The sequence below is a fragment of the Python bivittatus genome, unplaced genomic scaffold (assembly GCF_059951505.1).
Source record: "Python bivittatus isolate LINGU-HERP-01145 unplaced genomic scaffold, Pbiv_v1 ctg000070_np1212, whole genome shotgun sequence".
Taxonomy (NCBI): Eukaryota; Metazoa; Chordata; class Lepidosauria; order Squamata; family Pythonidae; genus Python; species Python bivittatus.
This window is the reverse complement of record NW_028277034.1, coordinates 50,246,837-50,265,359: the sequence shown is the minus strand read 5'-3', so window position 1 is coordinate 50,265,359 and position 18,523 is coordinate 50,246,837. Positions and strand designations below refer to the sequence as shown.

The window sequence follows — 18,523 nt, the reverse complement described above, 5'->3', positions numbered from 1 at the left end:
TATCAAAATTGCTATCAAGGCCAAGGATGGATTTTGCCAGTTAGGCAGCTGTGAAGCCCACAGAAGAAAAGCAAAAGCTAAAATAGAAACCACTTTCAACATAGCCATAGAGTTGGGAAGGATCATAGAGATCACCAAGTTTAAATATTTGAAGAACTGTCACAGGGAAAAAGGTGTGGATTTATTCTCCATAGCTTCCAAGGGTAGGACAAGAACCAGTGGGTAGAAGCTTTACAGAGGTAGATCCACACTTGAAGTGAGGAATTTCATGACTGTGAGAGCTATTATACAGTGGAACAGCCTATCTCTTGGAATTGTGGGGGTTCCATCACTGACAGTTTTCCAACAAAGGTTCAACAGCCATTTGCTGGGATGGTGTAAGGATTCCTGCCACCAGAAGGGAATTTGACTAGAAGATCCCCAAGGCCTTTCCACCCCTATGTTTCTATGATGATTATAATGGTGGTCAACCAACCTCTGCTTACATTTCTTTGGTGAAAAGCTCACTATCTCCCAAAAAGATTGTGCTCTGAGGACTCTCCCAAGACAAAAATGACCATCAAATCATTTCTGAATTGTCACTGCCAGCAACCTCAGTCAGCCAATGATGAGAGATGTGGTTGGCTGTGACTCAGCATCATCTGAAGTGGTAGAGATTTCTCATCCTAACACTTTCTAATGTAAGAGGAGGGGTGGTCAGTCAAGGATACTTAAAGCCTAATTCTCTCACTGAGATTCCTCTCTTGCAAGCCATGCAGAATTATCAGGTTAAGGAAATCATTGATTAGGGAAGATCTTGGAACTATTCCTTCTGTCTCCCCTTGAGAAAATCTGATCAGCTCTCATTTCCTTCACCCTTATGGGATCATCTTTACCGGATCTGACGTGATGCTGCTCTAGACTTTTTTAAGAGGGAGGTGGGGATATAAAATAAATAAAACTGTTGCCACTGGACCAGGCTCTTCTGAGAAGACACAAGACTTAAACTCCCTCTTATTGCTGAGTCAGAGTGGACAGTTATGAAATTAGGGCAGTTGGTGACATCCATGATGCTGCTAAGTTTAGACATTTTGAGCCAGGTGGAACTCTCAGATAAGGAGACTGAGACGTAGTTAAGAAAATTCTGTGCTAATATGCTCCTTAAGAACTCTGCAGGGAGAAGAAATGAGTGCTCTTATCGATACAGTGCTAGGTTATCTGGAGTACAGAGTTACATTCAGCACTTAAATTCCTGAACTTTGGTGAACTGTGAAAAGTAAGAAAGAAATTTATAACAGTGAGCAGAAGGGATTGGAATCTGGGTTACCTGGAAGAACTATAAAACTACGTGTGTGAATTTGTACATCGCCTTTTAGTGTTTCCAGGTCTTAAACAGTGGCAACTGGAGGCAAGAAGTTCAAACACTTCTAGATGCCCATTTAAAGACAGATCTACTTACAGAAGAGTTGCCCCCTTACTCATTATCCAGAAGTGCTAAAAAAGAAGTCATTCATCTTTTTTGTCTGTGTGTGGCACTTCTGATATCCACAGGTACCCCAGGTTGCATTGCCTATTGACCTAGACTTCATCTGGAAATTCTTCTAGATCAGAATGGTCATAGGATGTTTAGAAGAGGGATAAACATCTTTCTCAGATGGCGGGTACCACAATTTTGTGTGAGGTTGTGGATGCCAGAAATTAATATAATGATTACTATAATAATAATATTTTATAGGATGTTAAAAAATAACAATAATTGATTGATAATGTGCTGTCAAGTCAGTGTCAACTCTTAGTGACTACACAGATAGATTTTCTCCATCACGATCTGTCCTCAGCCTGGTTCTTCAGGTCTTCCAACAGATTTTCTCCACGACAATCTGTCCTCAACCTGGTCCTTCAAGTCTTCCAACAGTGCACCCATCATTGCTGTAATCCTTCCACCTTGCTGCTGATTATCTTTTTCCTCCCATGTTTCCCAGCACTACAGACTTCTTAAGAGAGCTAAGTCTTTGCCTAACAATAATACCAGAGCTCAAAAGCTCACAAGAACTTGTGAGATTTTGGCCATTTTTAGATTATAGATAATTTTAATACTTCAGTGTTTTTAAAAAAGCTAGATGGCCATCTGTCAGGCATGCTATAGTTCTTCTCTCCTGCATTGGCTATGACTCTGGTCAGGACTCTGATTCAGGTAGGTAGGTAGATCGATGATATATGTTTAAATCTATAAAAATATTATTGGCTTGGGGTCACAAAGAATAGTTTGCAGTTCAGTGCACTAATGGCCGTGCTTTATCTCTGTTTTCAGGAAAGATTATTCAGGAGAATACACCATCTCCTTAATACCATGTACAGTCCAACCCACACAGTCTTGGGTTGATCCAGGAGATAAACCATTACCTTGCACCGCTCACGCTCCAGAAAAGTAAGTAGATGTTTATGCTGTTTCATGCTTGGAGATAAGTATTGCTATTAAGACAAGAAAAGAACAATTAAGGAAATTTGCAGCATGTGCAGAAAGGGCCAAAGGCAATAATACTTTATTTTGAATTCTGGAATTGGGAAAAGTATAGCAGAGGCATCTCTCTCTACCTTGCTACATCATCAACCTCTACTGCATTTTGGTACAGGTTTGCATACATTCCTTGTATATCGGTAAGCTTAAATTCAGTAAGGAGAATACAGATAGAGACCGTTAGAGAAACAATGGCAGGGGAACATCTGATGAGCTTTAATGGATGCACCTGAGACTGGATTAGTGTCTAGGCATGTCTGGTGGAATGTAAGCAGGAAGAGTTTAAAACAATATGTGCTTGGGATCAGGTAAAGATCAGTCTTAGTTGAACTCCTTCCGAGAGACTTATAATCTTTTCAGTCACGGGGAAAGATCCTGTAAAGTTGAGAATGCATTGGAATGACAAAAAAGCTGGGAGGGAAATTCAAGAATAGGGGAACAAGAAGAATAGAATACATGGAGGTGGGTGTGTCCTTTTCTAAAACCCCCAATGGCCATGAGTAAAACCAGAGAAAATGGGCCTTTTTTCTCCTTAAAGTCACAGTAGTATAAAATGTAACAGAGAATCTCTCTCTCTCTCTCTCTCTGAGAATATAAAATGGCCCTAACAGTACCCACACATACCTCTTCAAGTCTTTCCATACATATAAATACTATTTCTTTGCATCCGTCTCCATAATGAACAAGAGGAAGAATTCTGATGACAGATTGATGGAAGTGGTTCCCTTTGACTAAAGTCATCTGGCATGGATAGCAAATGAGTTTCAACATTCTTAGTTGCAAAAATATCCTCATGTGCCCCTTATGGTGGGAGATACAAGCTCATTCTAGCCTGTCTGGAAAAACGGTATGGAAGAGACATGAAGATAATGCTCTAAACTGGCCCCTTCCATACCAAATTTATCCATGTCATTTGGGAAAGTCTACAAGCAAATAGGAACTACATTCAGCAAGCACAGTTGCAGTTTTCTTGCAGAGCGATTGGGATAAGGGAGATTGAGGCTTGCACCCCCATCTTTTTCTCAAAGCAGTCGTTTCTAAAATGCTTCAGAAAAACTACTGGTAGAAGTGAGTCCAAGTGGCCTTTGGAAGTTCCCCAACCAAATATGTAGGCAGTGAAATTGGATGAAAAATGTCTTCAAATTTCTCGGGGACAAGAAGAATTTCTACGATTTCTCAAGGAGTGGGCTCCCCCTTAGCGATCATGGGAATATCATGTCTGAAAAAAATCCTGTTGGAGTTCTCTCCTGATGTCTTCCCTTGGTTGCTGGCTTCAAAATGGCAGGCACGACTGCGCCATGAAGGCCCTGCCCCTTTTTAACATGCATCACATGCACAAAGGGGCGGGGCTTTGATGGCCCAACCGGGTCTGCCATTTTGAAGTCAGTGATCATCCTTGTGGACACTGCTGAAACAATGAAATATTATTATTAGTAGTAGTAGTAGTAGTAGTATTATTAGTATTTATTGGATTTCTCCCCCGCCCATCTCCCCCACAATAGGAGACTCTGGGCGACTTACAGAAAACATTAAAACTATAAATATATCTAAAACACATAATACATCCAAAATTTAAAACAATACTAAAAAAAGGAATATGAAGCATCAGTGCTCAGATGTCAGCTGCGATTGGTGCAATAATCCCACCCACCCCCCCATGGCCTTTTCTGTGAAATTCTCTTTCTTTCAAAGACGTTTTGAAGGCACATCCTTTTTTCAGCACGTTGAATGAGTACTGATCAGCTATTCAAAGAGCGAATGTGTCTTCCCGCTGTGGAAACGATGCAGAGAGTCAAGGGGTTAACAAACTCTTATGCACACATTGCACATCCTCACACCTTTCTCTCCCTCTCTGCAACCCCCCTGCTGCCACCTCCAGCTATAATAACATAGCTTTTCCTGGAATACAAGTGTAAAACATTAATTTAAATCAGATCTTCAAGGAAATAGGATTCTGTTGCCTTGTAGGCAAGTTACTTTCATTGCTGCACTCCTTGTTTACTAATACTGTTATTAAATATGGAAACCTTCTGTATGTTCCAACAAAGATAAATTGCTAATAGAAAAAAAAAAAACCCAGTCCCTGATTTGTTTGCCATTCAAAGAAATGACAAAGACAAATAGGCAATAATTGAAAAGGAAGGGGAAACAGAGTTCTTCTGTGAAGGTTCAGAAACATTATAATTCCTGAGATATTCTTTTTGATGCTGTAGGGAAAACACGGGCAGATTTCTCTTGTTATTTGTACATTCATTTTGCTTAGATCAGATGCCACTGACAGCATTCTTATAACTGCTTCTGGCTGGCAGTGCAGTGTGGCTTCTGACAAGCCAGCGCTGAGTGGGGGAAGAGTAACTTTAAAGCTGTGATCCTAAGGTCACTGCCTTTCCTTTGTGCCAAGCTTCAGGTTGGGGTGTATACGCTTGTTTTGATTATGTCCAACCACATGGCACACGGCTTGCTCCCACTGATTCACCAGCAAACCAACCAAAAGAATGGGGGAGAAGAAGAAAAACCTCTAAATGTTTATACAGGCAATCTTCGTGATTTCTAAGACCAACTTAGACAAAATTTCAAAGGGATTTTTTTCCATATATTCTTTTAAAAAATGCATGAGCAGAACAATGTAAAACATCTTTACTACTGTCACTTTGCCTGTTCGGGCGTTAGTCCTGTAGCTTTGTTAGCAATTAAAATTTTGGGATTTGCTGTGTCTACGATGCAGTGTTTTTCCAATTTTCTTGGATCCAGCCCATTTTTGAACCAAGGGTGGTTAAAATGAATGATGAATGATCTAAGTTAATGTCCATAGATTTCTTGGTTGCTGAGGACTAGTGCAAAAATGGAAATCTGTGTTTAAGACAAAGCTTCATTCATTTATTTTGTTTATTAACAGCTAGCAAAAATGCATGATTTCTGATCAAACAGGTGAAGTGAGACTGGAGGATTTTTTTTCTCTTTCAGCTCCCCCCCCCTTTTTTTTAAATTTATAATCCATGCTGGAATTTTGACATAGGTCTTTCAGTTGGAAGGTGATTAAAATTACCAACTCTTTGCTATCATCTAATGGATGTCTGGATTTCTGCACGCCAGTGATAGTTTGATGATTACAGTGTTTGCTATTACTGAACAATGTTCTGTTGCAACCTTCCCCAATCTGAGACTCTCCCAAAGCATAAGGAAAGGGGCAGATTGGGGACAGCTGGTGGTGAGGGGTGGGAGATGGCATGGGTTACCTTGCTTCAGGGGGAAAAAGGAGGCATGTGTTAGATGAGCTGGGTGGCACTCAAGGACTGGCTTCACACAACATACTTGCCTGTTACCAAATTAACCCATCTTTCTGGGTTCAGTTAATAGATTGGATCATTAACTAAGCAAACATGCTGAGTTTATACTAACACATTTATACCACCCAAAATAACCAAAGTTAAAGCTAACTACTTCAGCTTGTTGGATAAATGCAGTTGTTGAGTCTTTCCTTGCCCTAGTAAAATGTGTCACATAAACTTGGCTTTGAAGTTGCTGAGCCACAATTTCCAAAATCCCTCATCATTGGCAATGCTGGGTACAGATTCTGGAAATTGTTGTGCAACATCTGGGGTGCTCTGAGTTGCCTATCGTTGCACTAGAAGATGTGATCATATATTCTCTGAAGGCAGTCTTCCCAGATGTGACTCCCCACCAAGTTGGCTAATGGTGATGATCTGGGGGTGATGTGAGTCGAAGTCCAACTTGGAGAAGGTTGTGTCAGGGCAAAATATGTTATTTTTAAAGTTGGGGGAAGACAGACTCATAAGATTAGAAGAGAAGGCACTATGATGTAGGTGGGAAAACATGCCATTTGTAACACCTCAAATGTTACCTTAACCCTGGATTTGCCTAACTGTGTTGTCTTCAGGACTTCCTTTGATCCTCTAACAGGGCTGCCCTAAGGACAATTCACCAAGGGAGACTAAGCTGCTGCTCCTGAAGCCAGCTTTAAAAATTCCAATCTGGATTGCCGTGGTTTGTCCCTGGGCCAGGTTGTGCTTAGTTCAGCCACCACATGTCTTCTTCACATTCCCTTCCCACATTCTCTCTTTTGTCACTAACACAGACTCTTTCCTTTCCCCCATATTGCACTTTTATTGATCTGATGGTGTAATATTCAAAGGGTACAGGTTGTTCCTTCATTCCTACATTCAAATATACATCCATAGAATCTTTACCGCGAGGAAGAACTGATGCTTCGGCTCCATCAAGGCAAAATAGCATTCATTAAAACTGTGTAGCTTCATTCCAACGAGTCTGCTCTGCCATTAAAGATTTAAGGAGAAAAAATGAGAAAGGAAAGCTTTGCAATGCTGTGGTAGGGACTGGGGAAGCAAGGAGAGCATGCTTCACCCAGCCTGAACAGAAACCAAAAGGGAGTCTCCTGGGGGATATAGGGGTTGAATGGAGCTATGAGCTTCTGGAGAGGGTGGGAAAACACAGGGGAAAGAACCAAGTTCATTGATTTAACAGGCCATCATCGGATGAACTGCAAAATAATTTTTAAAAAAGTAAAGCATGATAGCTTAGGACAAAATGGCTGAGCAGGGCAGCAACCAGACCTGGTTCTGCCACTTGGCCTGGGGTGGGGAGGGAATATCTCAAGCATGGGGGTGTGTTTATGTTTTTAATGTTTGTTGTGAGTCGCCCAGAGTTCCCCCGTTGGGGGGAGATGGGCGGGTGAGAAATTTAATAAATAATAATAACCAGCCACTGGAATGGAGGGGGCATGCCAGGTGCAATCGCCATTTGGAGTTGGGGCTATCACTAGATCAGAAGGAAGCAGACCATCTGCTTGGAAGGGCTGAAGACAGGGTAGGACCACAAAAGGTTTGGAGCAGAACTTACAAATATGGGCGGGGGTCATTTGCAATGGGCTGGGAGTAGCGGGGGACAGTGTCATCCACTCGAGCACTCAAGAAGTGGTGAGTGGCCCAGGCTGGCTGTGGGACGAGGAAAAAGCATTGATCTGCCCTGAGTTTGTCCTACAGACCAGATATTCCTAACTCACTTATCAGGATGTTTGGGATTCCTAGCAAACACAGATTACTTAGGTGGGGTAAGCAAAGTTTACTTAAGAAGGTCTATGCAGATAAGACATTGCTGTTTCTTGAAGAGAAAATATTTTGATTGTTCTTGGGGATGGTGGGGAGGTTACTAAAAGCCATGCAGAGGGACTTAAGCAGCTGGCCATGAAACTAAGGTGTCTCTTGGAACCTACTGAATGTAGATGTTTTTGGTAAGTATATTTCTCTTAACATACAACTGATTTTCTTGTTTAAGAGGACTGTTTTTTGCTCTATGTTCTCCGAGTTCATGGTTGCTTAATTAAATAGTGGTGTGTGCTCACATGGCAATCTTCAAGGTGGTGAGAATGCTAGGCACTTTCACTGCCCTGGAAGGAGCTAGGTTGGGAAAACTGGAACTCTGTTTCCTTGGCTTTGAAATGTTAATCTCCTTTTGCCAGGACTTTGCCAGGACTATTAGCGAGTCCAAAGTTCTGTCCAAGTAGGCTTCAAGTAATATGTCCTGATAGAAAACCTATTTTCAGATTTCCTGAAGTCCTCCTGAAGGTATTTTGAAATGTCAACATTACTTGAGTTGAAACAGACCTAGAATGACTTTTGGATTGACCCATAAACTTCACTACACTATAGCATACTTAACCAGATCAGGATAAAACCTGGAAGATGCATTTGCGCACCACACTCAGCTTGAGGAGTTACAGCCTTGGTTTCAGCGACTTAGTGCATTGTGCAAACTTAACCTGTTTTGCTTAGATTGTGGTTTGGTGTATTTTGTGAACCCAGAAAATAGGTCCATTTAAATAACCTACTTGATGATAGTAATTCTGGACCAATCACTCTCTCTCAATCCTTCTCAAATAAGAGGAAGATGGTGGTTTGCTTGGAGATGCAAGATCTGTCTCCTCTTGACTGCAAAGAGATTTTTATAACTGTTAATTGCTGGGAATTTGGCAGAACAGCTGATTTTTCTCTGGGGCTGTTCCTGGAGGACAAGCCCAGAGGGGATAACATTTAGGTAATGCACCACATATACTTCCTTGAGCTCTCAAAGAGAAGTTGGGAAATAATACTCTGGGATTGTTATTTCATTAATCTTATTTCTTTATTTCCTTTCTTCCCCGTTTAGATTTTTGATCCCAATTGCCTTTCAGCAGACTAACCGGCCAGTTCCTGTCGTGTACTCCCTGAACACGGAGTTTCAGCTCTGCAATAATGAGAAAGTATTTCTCATGGACCCAACTAAATCTGAAATGTCAATGGCCGAGATGGACTACAAGGGAGCTTTTTCCAAGGGTATGATTTGTGTTTCAGATTTAAACGGGGTATGCAGCTCTCCAAGTGAATCACAAGAAAACACCAGGGAGGATGAAAGAAATGTGCTGCGTGAAAATACACTAGATTGAATTGCAACGTAAGTGAAACAACAGCTAACTAGAAGGGCCTAATACCCTCCTTCCAGAGAGCAATTTTTATAGCGAGGCAAATATCATGAAGGTGTGGTGTTCAGCCGATCCGGACACAACGGGGAAGTCAAACAAAGCAGTTCCCCTTCAGTGGCATATGAAAAGCAAAGAAGGGTAAACAAGGGGTATTTCTCTGGGCCCCTTTATTTCAGTAAAAGATGGAAGACGTATATGACCAGCAGTCCGCTAGGGTCACATAAAAGCTTAATGGAATGCATTGGAAGCGTCCTGCAGACCCCGGCTTGTTCATAGCTGCCCTTTTTAGAACATTGGGTCCTGTTCCTCTGCAGACCTGAGAATGATGATACATGGAGATTTTAGAAGGACCCTTCTAAGATTGATATGGTGTTTATTTTATTAAACTATAGTTCCTAGAGTTTCTTGCTTAGCAGTATGTTTTGCAGGAAGCCATGTGAGTAAACTTCCTTAAATGCAAGAGGGTAATGTGTAATAGATACTTAATATTTTAATGTATGCATTTAGGTTAACATATGTATATATGTTAAATATATGTATATATATCCCATGAAGCAGGATGGGGTAATGTTTAATGCATGCTTAATATATTAATATATGTCTAATATATGTATATATACACTATAAAGCAGGATGCGGTAATGTTTAAAATATGTACTGTATATTTTAAACATTGAGAAATGATTATGGAAAGCTGCATATTTTGCAGAATGCTTCAACTGAACTTAAACTCTGCCTCTTTTCATTCAAACTTGCTTCAAGATGGCTGGTGTGGGTCTTCTGGGCTGTGTGGCCGTGTTCTGGAAGTTTTGTTTCTCTCTGTGCTCAGAACTGCTCCTGTCTGTGCTCCTGCTCTCTGAAAATGCCAGTCACAGATGCTGGCGAAACGTTAGGAAACAAAACTTCCAGAACACGGCCACACAGCCCGGAAGAACCACACCAGCCATCGTATTCCGGCCGTGAAAGCCTTCAACAATACCTTGCTTCAAGATTTCAAGAATTGGTTGGGAGGCCAACTTGATGTGGTCATAGAATTCCCAGGATTCCAAGCCAACGGTCATGCTGGAAGGGGAATTGGGGGATTTGCAACACCAACATATGGTCAGGGGGTCAGCTGGGAACATTTGGCATGCACAGGTTCAAGGCGTCTTCTTGTTCCCCAGCATCTTCTATCACAATGCAAAACCTTGAATAGTGCAGCCATTTTCTTGCTAGCATGAGGACTAGGACACACTTCTCTTTATGCTTGTCCTTTTGGACAAAATTCATGGCATCAGGCTGATATCAATGTATTTCTTTACTCAGGTCAAATCCTGTATGGCCGGGTGATGTGGAACCCAGAGCAAAACCTCAATTCTGCCTACAAATTGCAGCTGGAAAAAGTGTATCTGTGCACAGGGAAGGATGGCTATGTCCCGTTCTTTGATCCAACTGGCACAATATATAATGAAGGACCCCAGTATGGCTGCATCCAGCCTAGCAAGCACCTGAAGCACAGATTTCTGCTGCTGGTACATAGTACAACTCATAAGATATACTTTGGGGACTTTTGTGAATACAGGATGGGAATAAGGACAACTGTTGCCCTGTAATAGTGGTAACTTATAGTACTGGAATGTAATGTACCTATTAATTAATCACAGATGCATACAATGAGTCCGTCTACTTCTGATGACAGATTGGAGTGAGAGAAGCTTATTAAAAGGCAATCAAATAACAGTATGGTAGGTCAAGAGTGTAAAATCCCTGGAGCCAAGGTCACTCAGAAGCAAAGTATGGTTTCTGTGAATGTCAAGTTCCACGTCCAGTTTTTCTAGGCTATGAAGTGCCCTCAAGCATTCAGGAGGCCCAATTTCAGTCCTTTACATCAAGCCAACCACTACTTCAGTGAGCTAGAATTGTTTATGATTACTGGAAACAGCTCTCTATAGCTTCAGACAGGGCTATTTCCTAGGTCTGCCTGGAGATGGCATGGACTGAACCTGTGGAACAGATGTTCTATCACTATATTTTGGGCTCCTTTCCATTGTTGTTCAAAAGATTCAGATGACATGGAGATTATTGGCATTTTTGCATTGAAGGAGTATTGGGTGAGAGGTATTTGGAGTCACCACCACCTCTTTGCCTTTTCCATCTTCCTGCCCCATCATCCTGCCTTATCTCATCTAAATAATAAATAAATAGGGACATGTTTGCCATTGTACAGTGTACCATTTTACAAACAGCAGTGTGTTGAGGGTGCAGAAACGGATATATCATTTTCCCCCTCTTTTAACAACAGAAGGAAAAAGAGACCCATTCATTTCTCCATCCCACCACCGACACCACGTAATCTGACTGGGATGCACACAGGAAGGAAATGAACAAACTTCTTCTTTCTACAGCTAATAGTTTTGAAACTTTTCAGAGGATTTCTCAGTGAAAACAATGTAGTGCTTAGCTTTTGAATAGCGTATCAAGTGTCAGTTCAGGTCCAGGGTAGAGAATACTCTAGGAACTTTTCATATGATTTCATATGATTTTTTAATGGTTTTGTATGAATTGTGAATGATTGCTCCCTACGTATTTTTTTTCCTTCTGTTGTAATAACAATTATATTTTACCAGCAACTTTCAGAAGGCCATAGTAGTTCACCCTACTATGGAAGGGTGGTTTCAGGAAGAGCATCTCTTCTCCCCTTTTCCTTGTTGATAGGTATTTTCCCCAGCACCAGCCAACTAGGAAGCTTAGAAAGTGTACTATTTACTTGGGAGGGTGGTGTGTATGAATGCATGCTCTGTGCCTTTCCTCCCCTGCCCCCCAGAGGAGATTGGATAGTGAAGACATCGTTTTAATGCACCACCACACCAGGACAAATCTCCTTTTCCAGCTCATCAAATAGTTAAGTAACAAGAGGCAGTTCAGGGACTGAGGCACTCATGGTGGACCGCACTCAAGATCTCCAAGGTTGCATATAGCCTTACGAGCCTCAAATTATTCATCTGTGTTTTAGTGGATGGATAATTCATCTAGAATAGCAATCATAGATTTTTTTTTTTTTTATCCACACTCATTCGTGACCAATTCTGCGGCGACTGCCTGGACGAGTCCCTGCAGTTTTCAAGGCAAGGTGTTTCAGAAGTGGTTTGCCATTGCCTCCTTCCTAGGCCAGAGCCCAGCTGGCGAGCGCAGGAGGCGGGGTTTCCGTTGCTTCGCACCTTTTTCAGGTATGCGTGGCTTCCACGTTACCGGCAACTGGTCCCGTCTCCCGTGCAAGGTGCCGCCAGCATTTTTCCTCCCACCGGGGTGAAAGTACCCATTTATCTACTCACAGAAGTTTTCGAGCTGCTGGGTTGGCAGAAGCTGGGGAGGAGACAGGAGCTCACTCTGCCGCGCGGAGCTGGGCTCAAACCGCTGAAATGTCGATCATTTCTGGCCGGCGACTTTCAGCGTCATTAAGCTACTGCGCCCCCACGTCCCCTAATCATAGATTAGAATCAGGTAAATCACCCAGGATCTTAGATGAGCACCACACAGCTGATACTTTTCCCAATCAAGTCAACTTGATTCCTTCTCTAGGAATCCACCCTGGCACTGTTATATTTCTAAGTGGGATCTAGTTTAGCAAGACTGATTCTGATTTCCAGATCTTAGAACTGTCTTGCCCAAATTGGGGCTTTCCAGATGCATTAGGATTGCAAATCCCAGAATTCCTGGCCAGCAGTGTGAAGGGAATTCTGCGGGTTGCAGTTCTCACACCTCTGGACAGCATTTGTCAGAAAGTATTGGTTGAGTGTATCGACTTACCATATCCTGATGGCACTGTTTACCTTGCGTCCTTACCTTGTCATCAATTCTTTAAACTGCAGGATCGGAATCAACCAGAAGTGACCGACAGATATTTCCATGATGTCCCTTTTGATGCGTATTTTGCATCTGAGTTGCCAGATTTCCACCTGGTCAGCAGCATGCCTGGAGTGGATGGTTTCATCATGAAGGTGGACGCCCTGTATAAGGTACATGGCATACAAGTTAATACATGCGTTAGAATCCATTATTGAAATTTTCAGGGTTGATGATGCAGGAGAATTGTAGAATCTCTTCTTCTTTATCGCTGACATAAGGAGGAAAGAGAAGTATTTGGGGTGTGGCTCTGTGCTCTCATATTTATTGAATGAGGCAGGGTGATTAGGTGGCTTCTCAACTAAAGAGAATGGTGTTCATCCTGTCTTGGAGAGGATGTTGATGTCCTCCAGAATAAGTTCACAGTTGGATGTGCTCCTTCTTCTGTAGCAAGTTTATTTTGTGGTACATAGTGCTTTTTCCCAGCATGGATTCACTGGCATGTCAGCTGTAAACCTGCCTCATTTATCAATGAACTTGTAGCCTTCAGTATCTATTTGTGGGACTGTCTTGAAGAGTTTTGGGAAATTGCAATTAATACAAAATGTGCCCTACTAATTGGAACTGGGCATTATGATGATAGTGCCTCTGTGCTGGGTCAGTTGTTCCAGCTCTCCTAGAATTCTGGGCCCACTTGAAAATGCTATTCTTTAAAAATAAAGAATATTTAAAGACCTGAGTGGCTTGCAGTTAGGGTACTTCAGGGTACAGGCCATCTCCACCTACAATTTCTTGTATCTTAAAATCTCCCATGTAAAGCTTCTTTGTTATCATTTCATCAAACTCCTTCTTTTCCCAAACCTTTAGGAATGTAATCTCATATAAAGTTGTGGTCTTGCTGAGGTCCTGATTTGCCTTGTTTCTGCATTTAATCATTCTGTTCCTTTTTTGTAAGCTACCTTGGGCATATGATGGGAGGATGATACCTATAATATCTGTAATAAATATTAATAATTTGCCCAATCAAGAGTGAGAACCATAACTGTAAAATTAGGTTTGTACAGTAACCAAAGAAGATTTTATTGAAGTAGTGGCTTAGTTCCCAAGCTCTTAAAATATTGCCTCCCCAGTATCATCCAGTCTAGGCATTAAATGAGCTGGAGGCACCTTGCTTGTGGTCTCCACTGGGTGTGGCACATAGAGTGGAGGCCAGGAGCAGGGTCTTTTCTGCAGCAGCATCCCAAATATGGAACTCTATTCTGAGAAAGTACAATCAACTGTTACTGAAAACAAAGTCTTGTTTTCAATGACAGGATTGTTGTTCATTGTTCTTTCGTATAGCCCACTAATTACCTCCAGGAGAAATAGTGATGTACATTACAACAGAACTAGAAATCACATCTTCTGAATGTTGTGCTTGTTTTGTCTTTTTGTTCAGGTGGAAGCTGGACACCAGTGGTATCTTCAAGTGATCTATGTCATTGGTCCTGAGACAATTGGGGGCCCCCGGATGCCACGCTCTGTTATACATCAGCTGAAGCGTGGCCGCCGGGATCTTGTAGACCACAAGGGTGTCCCTGTTCTGGATGACTCCTTAATCTATGACAATGAAGGAGATCAAATTAAAAATGGGACTAACATGAAGTCTCTCAACCTGGAACAACAAGAGGCCATAACTGTTGCCTCCCTTTCACAAACGGGAGCTTCCATTGGCAGCGCCTTTGCAGCAATCCTGCTTCTCTTCCTTATACTCTTGTCCATCTGCTTTGTAACTAGGAAGTGTCGGAAGCATAGGAAGAAGAAGAAGGCAGCCAAAGAGATGGCAGAGCAATACCCTCTCAACACTAAAGTTGAGGCAGCCAAGGGGTATGCCGAGAGGATGGAGAAGAACGTCAGTGGACATTACTGCACAGTGAAGAACCTCAACCTTCTCTGTGAAAATGAAGGTGCCTATAAGGTCAGAGGAACAAAGGTCAAGCAAATGAACTTGGAGGTGAAAGTTCATAACAATTTACATGATGGGACAGAAGTTTAATGGCCTGCACATTTGGGGGAAAGGGAGAAATGTCTTTATATAAATTGTAAAAAGGAGGGGGGAAGAATCCTTCTATAATTTTTTCTAAAAAAAACCCCATTCTGGTATTTTTATAGTAGTCTTGTGGGAAAAGGGAAGAACATGATCTTTGCATTTTGTTTGCTGAAGCAATGATCAAGCAAGGTATCTTTGCATGCTTCCACTCTACAATGGAGCTACCTCACTGAAAGCAAAACCACCTGAGGAGAGGAAGGACTGAAACGCACCTCGTAGGCCACCTTGGAGTGCCAATCTCGCTATGGTTCCCAGACCTCTTCTGTTGTTGGCTTGTTGAATTCTCATTGCAGAACTGGTTGAATAAAAACAAAGATGCCTTGTGTGTGTCTACTTTGGAGGTAGAAGAAGCACAGTACAGAAATTGTGTGTGGGATAGCAAGTTGCCCTTGGATTTCCCCCATTCAGTTGACTGATGAAGGATTTGCAGTTCCAGTGATGCATTTGTTAGACCATTTGTACTAACTTCTGTTGGAGCATTTTCACACTGGTTCCTCCACACCGGTTCCTTCCAACAAGTGAAGCCTGTTGCTGTACAGATGGAAGGATGAAATTATTGAAACCCAAATGCCTTGAGGACAAGCAGGGTCTCTATCAGATTCATGTAATTTGGGTGAACCAACAGATCTATATAAGATAATACCAATGTTGAGTTCTTGGTATTCTCCGAGCTTGGTTGTTTTCCTACAGATGTTTCACTACCAGGTTAGGTAACATCATTAGTGCAGTGGCAGCTGAAAAAAGTGTGATTCCTATCCCTGAATTCTTAGTGATGCTTGTGTATTACTAATCATAGATGGTCTGGTTCCCACAAACCTCATCTTTGCATGGACACCAAATTGGCAGTGGAGCAGCTGGGTGCCCCATACTTTTCCAAGTTGAGATCTCCTCTGCTCCCTAAAGCTTAGGAAGTACTGGTATAGGGTCATATGGAGGGTATACACTTGAAAGAGCCCTTGTGTTCTTGGATATTTCTGGCAAACCAGACAAAAAGGTCTTTGGTGTAATTGGGCAAACTGAAAAGCTGAACATGGCTCTGTGTCCCATGCCACTGGCATTTCTTCAGCAGGATATCTTGAAGAAGCTCTTACAATGTACACTTTAGCTTCCTATCTCACTCTTCCCCAGGCGATAAACTCATTCTGTTTGTTGAGCAAGAATGGTTGATAATGAGAAATTGGTTGGTTGTAGGAAACTTTCTGTAGATCAATTTTCAAGTGCTCACCTTTAATCTATAAAGAGGTAAGCTGACTATGATAAAGTGTATTGGGTGAGTTGTGTCAACTGGCTGAAAGAAATAAGAAAGCATTAGTTTTTTCTCATTGTCCATTGTTGTTTCACCTTATTTTGAAACATCTGCTATAATGAATCCTTTTTTGGGGGGGAGGTGTCCTAAATGCAGGTTTTTAAAAAGATTCCTTTATAATATTGGATATTTCTGGTTTGCCAGAAATATCCAATATTTCATTTTTTTGGAAATGAAAACCAACTGTGCCAAAAATCATTGCTAAACTTAATTTACAATACTATTTAGGACTCCTTCTGTCTATCAGCGTAATTTAATCCAGAAACCTTGTGTGGTGCAGAGCAGCAAGTAACTCATGTTCTGCACAGAAATCTAATTCATTACCCTCTTAGCTTAGGCACTTGATTTGAGCCAATTTGCCCAATCATTTTATATATTGCATCGCCCTTGGATTTTGGTATATGACACTGGTGATGCAAATGTCTCAATAATTCACAAGCTCCTAACTCCCAAAGCAACATTATCCAAATTATTTACCAAAGCTTGCTCAGGATAAAGTGAATCTTCATTTTGAAGGCAAGTGGAGACACTCACAAAGCTGGTTCGGCATGCCAAAAACAACATTATTAGGTACAATAAACCAGTTTTCCCTATAATGTAATGTCTTCTAGATGTGCTAGATTTTATCTTCCATTTCATCCACCAGAATGACTGCAGTGAATATGGATGGAATAGGTACCAAATTGGGGAAGACAGCAGGAACTTTGCATCTGATGGAAAACAACTGACTCAGTATGTACATCAAAACAAGATTAAGGTTCATTTGACTTGCTTCCTCACACATGACACTAATGGTGCCTTTGAGCTTCTCCCATGCTGCTTGTGTGCATATTATCAATGCAGGATGCCATGTGGAAGAGAATTATGTTAAAAGTCTTCCTGGTCCTACGTTGATATTACAAGCCATTGTGTCACCAGAACAAAACATCCTAAAAGCCCAGGACTTCAGTTGATGATTATCTGCTTTCTCATTTCCTTTTATTTGGTGTCTTCAAGATAAGGTTTTTCTGCCAAACACAGAGCAAAACTTCTCTCTGATCTCTGTGTTGCTAAGCCTACTATGGCCACAAAAGCAGTGGATGCTGGTAACTGAGTAGAAGCAGGAATCTTTTCCCTACAGCCACTGAATGCTAAATCAGACAACTGGAGTTTCTGTCCCATAGAATATTCCTCCAGTTCAGAGGTTCATGTTTGCTCATACCAAACTTAAATTGAATAAGCATCCTTCTTATTTTCACAGGCTTTTTGTAAGGCAGCACATACAGAGGAATAAAGGTGTGGATTGGCTCCCTCCATGGAAATGGATTAGAAACAAACTGAACTTGTGTGGATCTCCGCAGAAATCCCCAAGCTTTCTGTGGCAGGAAGGAAAAACCTGGGATAATGAGTCACAAACCAGGGTTTCCTCCTTCCTTGAGGGGCATGAGAATAACCCCTCTGGATAGCACAGCTTGGTGTGGGTGTCAAAGCCCTTGTGCCCACATTAAATGGCTAGATTTGGCTGTAATAAAACCAGCCTGGTGGGGTCAGCTTTTGAGACTTTGCTTCTCCACCAAGCTCATTGGATGACCTTGAACAAGTCATATTCTCTCTGCAGGAGATTTCTAAGGTTAAGGAGGTGGCATTGCAGTCTCCATGGTAACATTGTAGGATGAAAATGCAACGTACACAAGTCTTGTTATCATTCCAGGCAACTACTTGTGCCCCACTATTACCCCGAATGGCCAACATGCTTCATCAACGAGATTGGCCGGGCCATTTGGAAATTGTGGGGAACCCACCTGAAAGGTACAAGTTGTGTCACGTGTGTTGGGGTTTGTAGAAATAATTATTACAGTGTTATAAAAGCAAGAGCCAGGAGCACCTATGCTGTCTCCTATGCTGCCTTTTTCTATTATAAATGTCACTGCTGACATGCAGGCAAGCAAGTCTAGCTTCTCTGTGTAGACCTAATAGTCCTCTTGTTTTTCATGGCACACTGTCCTTCCAGGTAAGGTCTTTTGATGCTCCAAAGTGATTTCATTGGGTGCTGTCAACCATGTTTCTTGAACCTCAGTATGTTCTGTATTTCAGAGCATCAGTCTATTTGTAATTTCCATGATGCCTTTCTGTTGTTGTCTTTGCTAATAAACCACTTTTGGTTACTTTTTACCAGAATCTGCCTTCCATCTGAATCGTCTGCAGGGTTTTTTCAAAAAGTAGTTCTAGCGTTGGGGCCGATAGAACCGTGGTACTCTTTAACCTAATGTGGAAGAAGAGAGCCACATTCTTGAATACTGTTAATGGGGGCAATGGGAAGGGTATGACGTGTCA

At 41.8% G+C, this 18,523-nt stretch overlaps 1 protein-coding gene across 2 annotated transcripts in view; it reads left to right on the top strand.

The window, feature by feature from the left end:
- FRAS1 (Fraser extracellular matrix complex subunit 1) overlaps nucleotides 1-18,358 on the top strand; it is a 312,542-nt gene extending 294,184 nt beyond the window's left edge. Inside the window, exons 69-73 of one of the 2 annotated variants that reach the window (XM_088133146.1) lie at nucleotides 2,291-2,407; nucleotides 8,681-8,847; nucleotides 10,299-10,504; nucleotides 12,842-12,988; nucleotides 14,254-18,358. In XM_088133146.1, the coding sequence (XP_087989272.1) occupies nucleotides 2,291-2,407; nucleotides 8,681-8,847; nucleotides 10,299-10,504; nucleotides 12,842-12,988; nucleotides 14,254-14,850 (1,234 nt within the window). In that variant the 3' untranslated portion in view covers nucleotides 14,851-18,358. The remainder of the gene's footprint in view (nucleotides 1-2,290; nucleotides 2,408-8,680; nucleotides 8,848-10,298; nucleotides 10,505-12,841; nucleotides 12,989-14,253) is intronic. The other variant, XM_088133147.1, reaches the window with a different exon arrangement.
- Nucleotides 18,359-18,523: the final 165 nt, after the last annotated feature.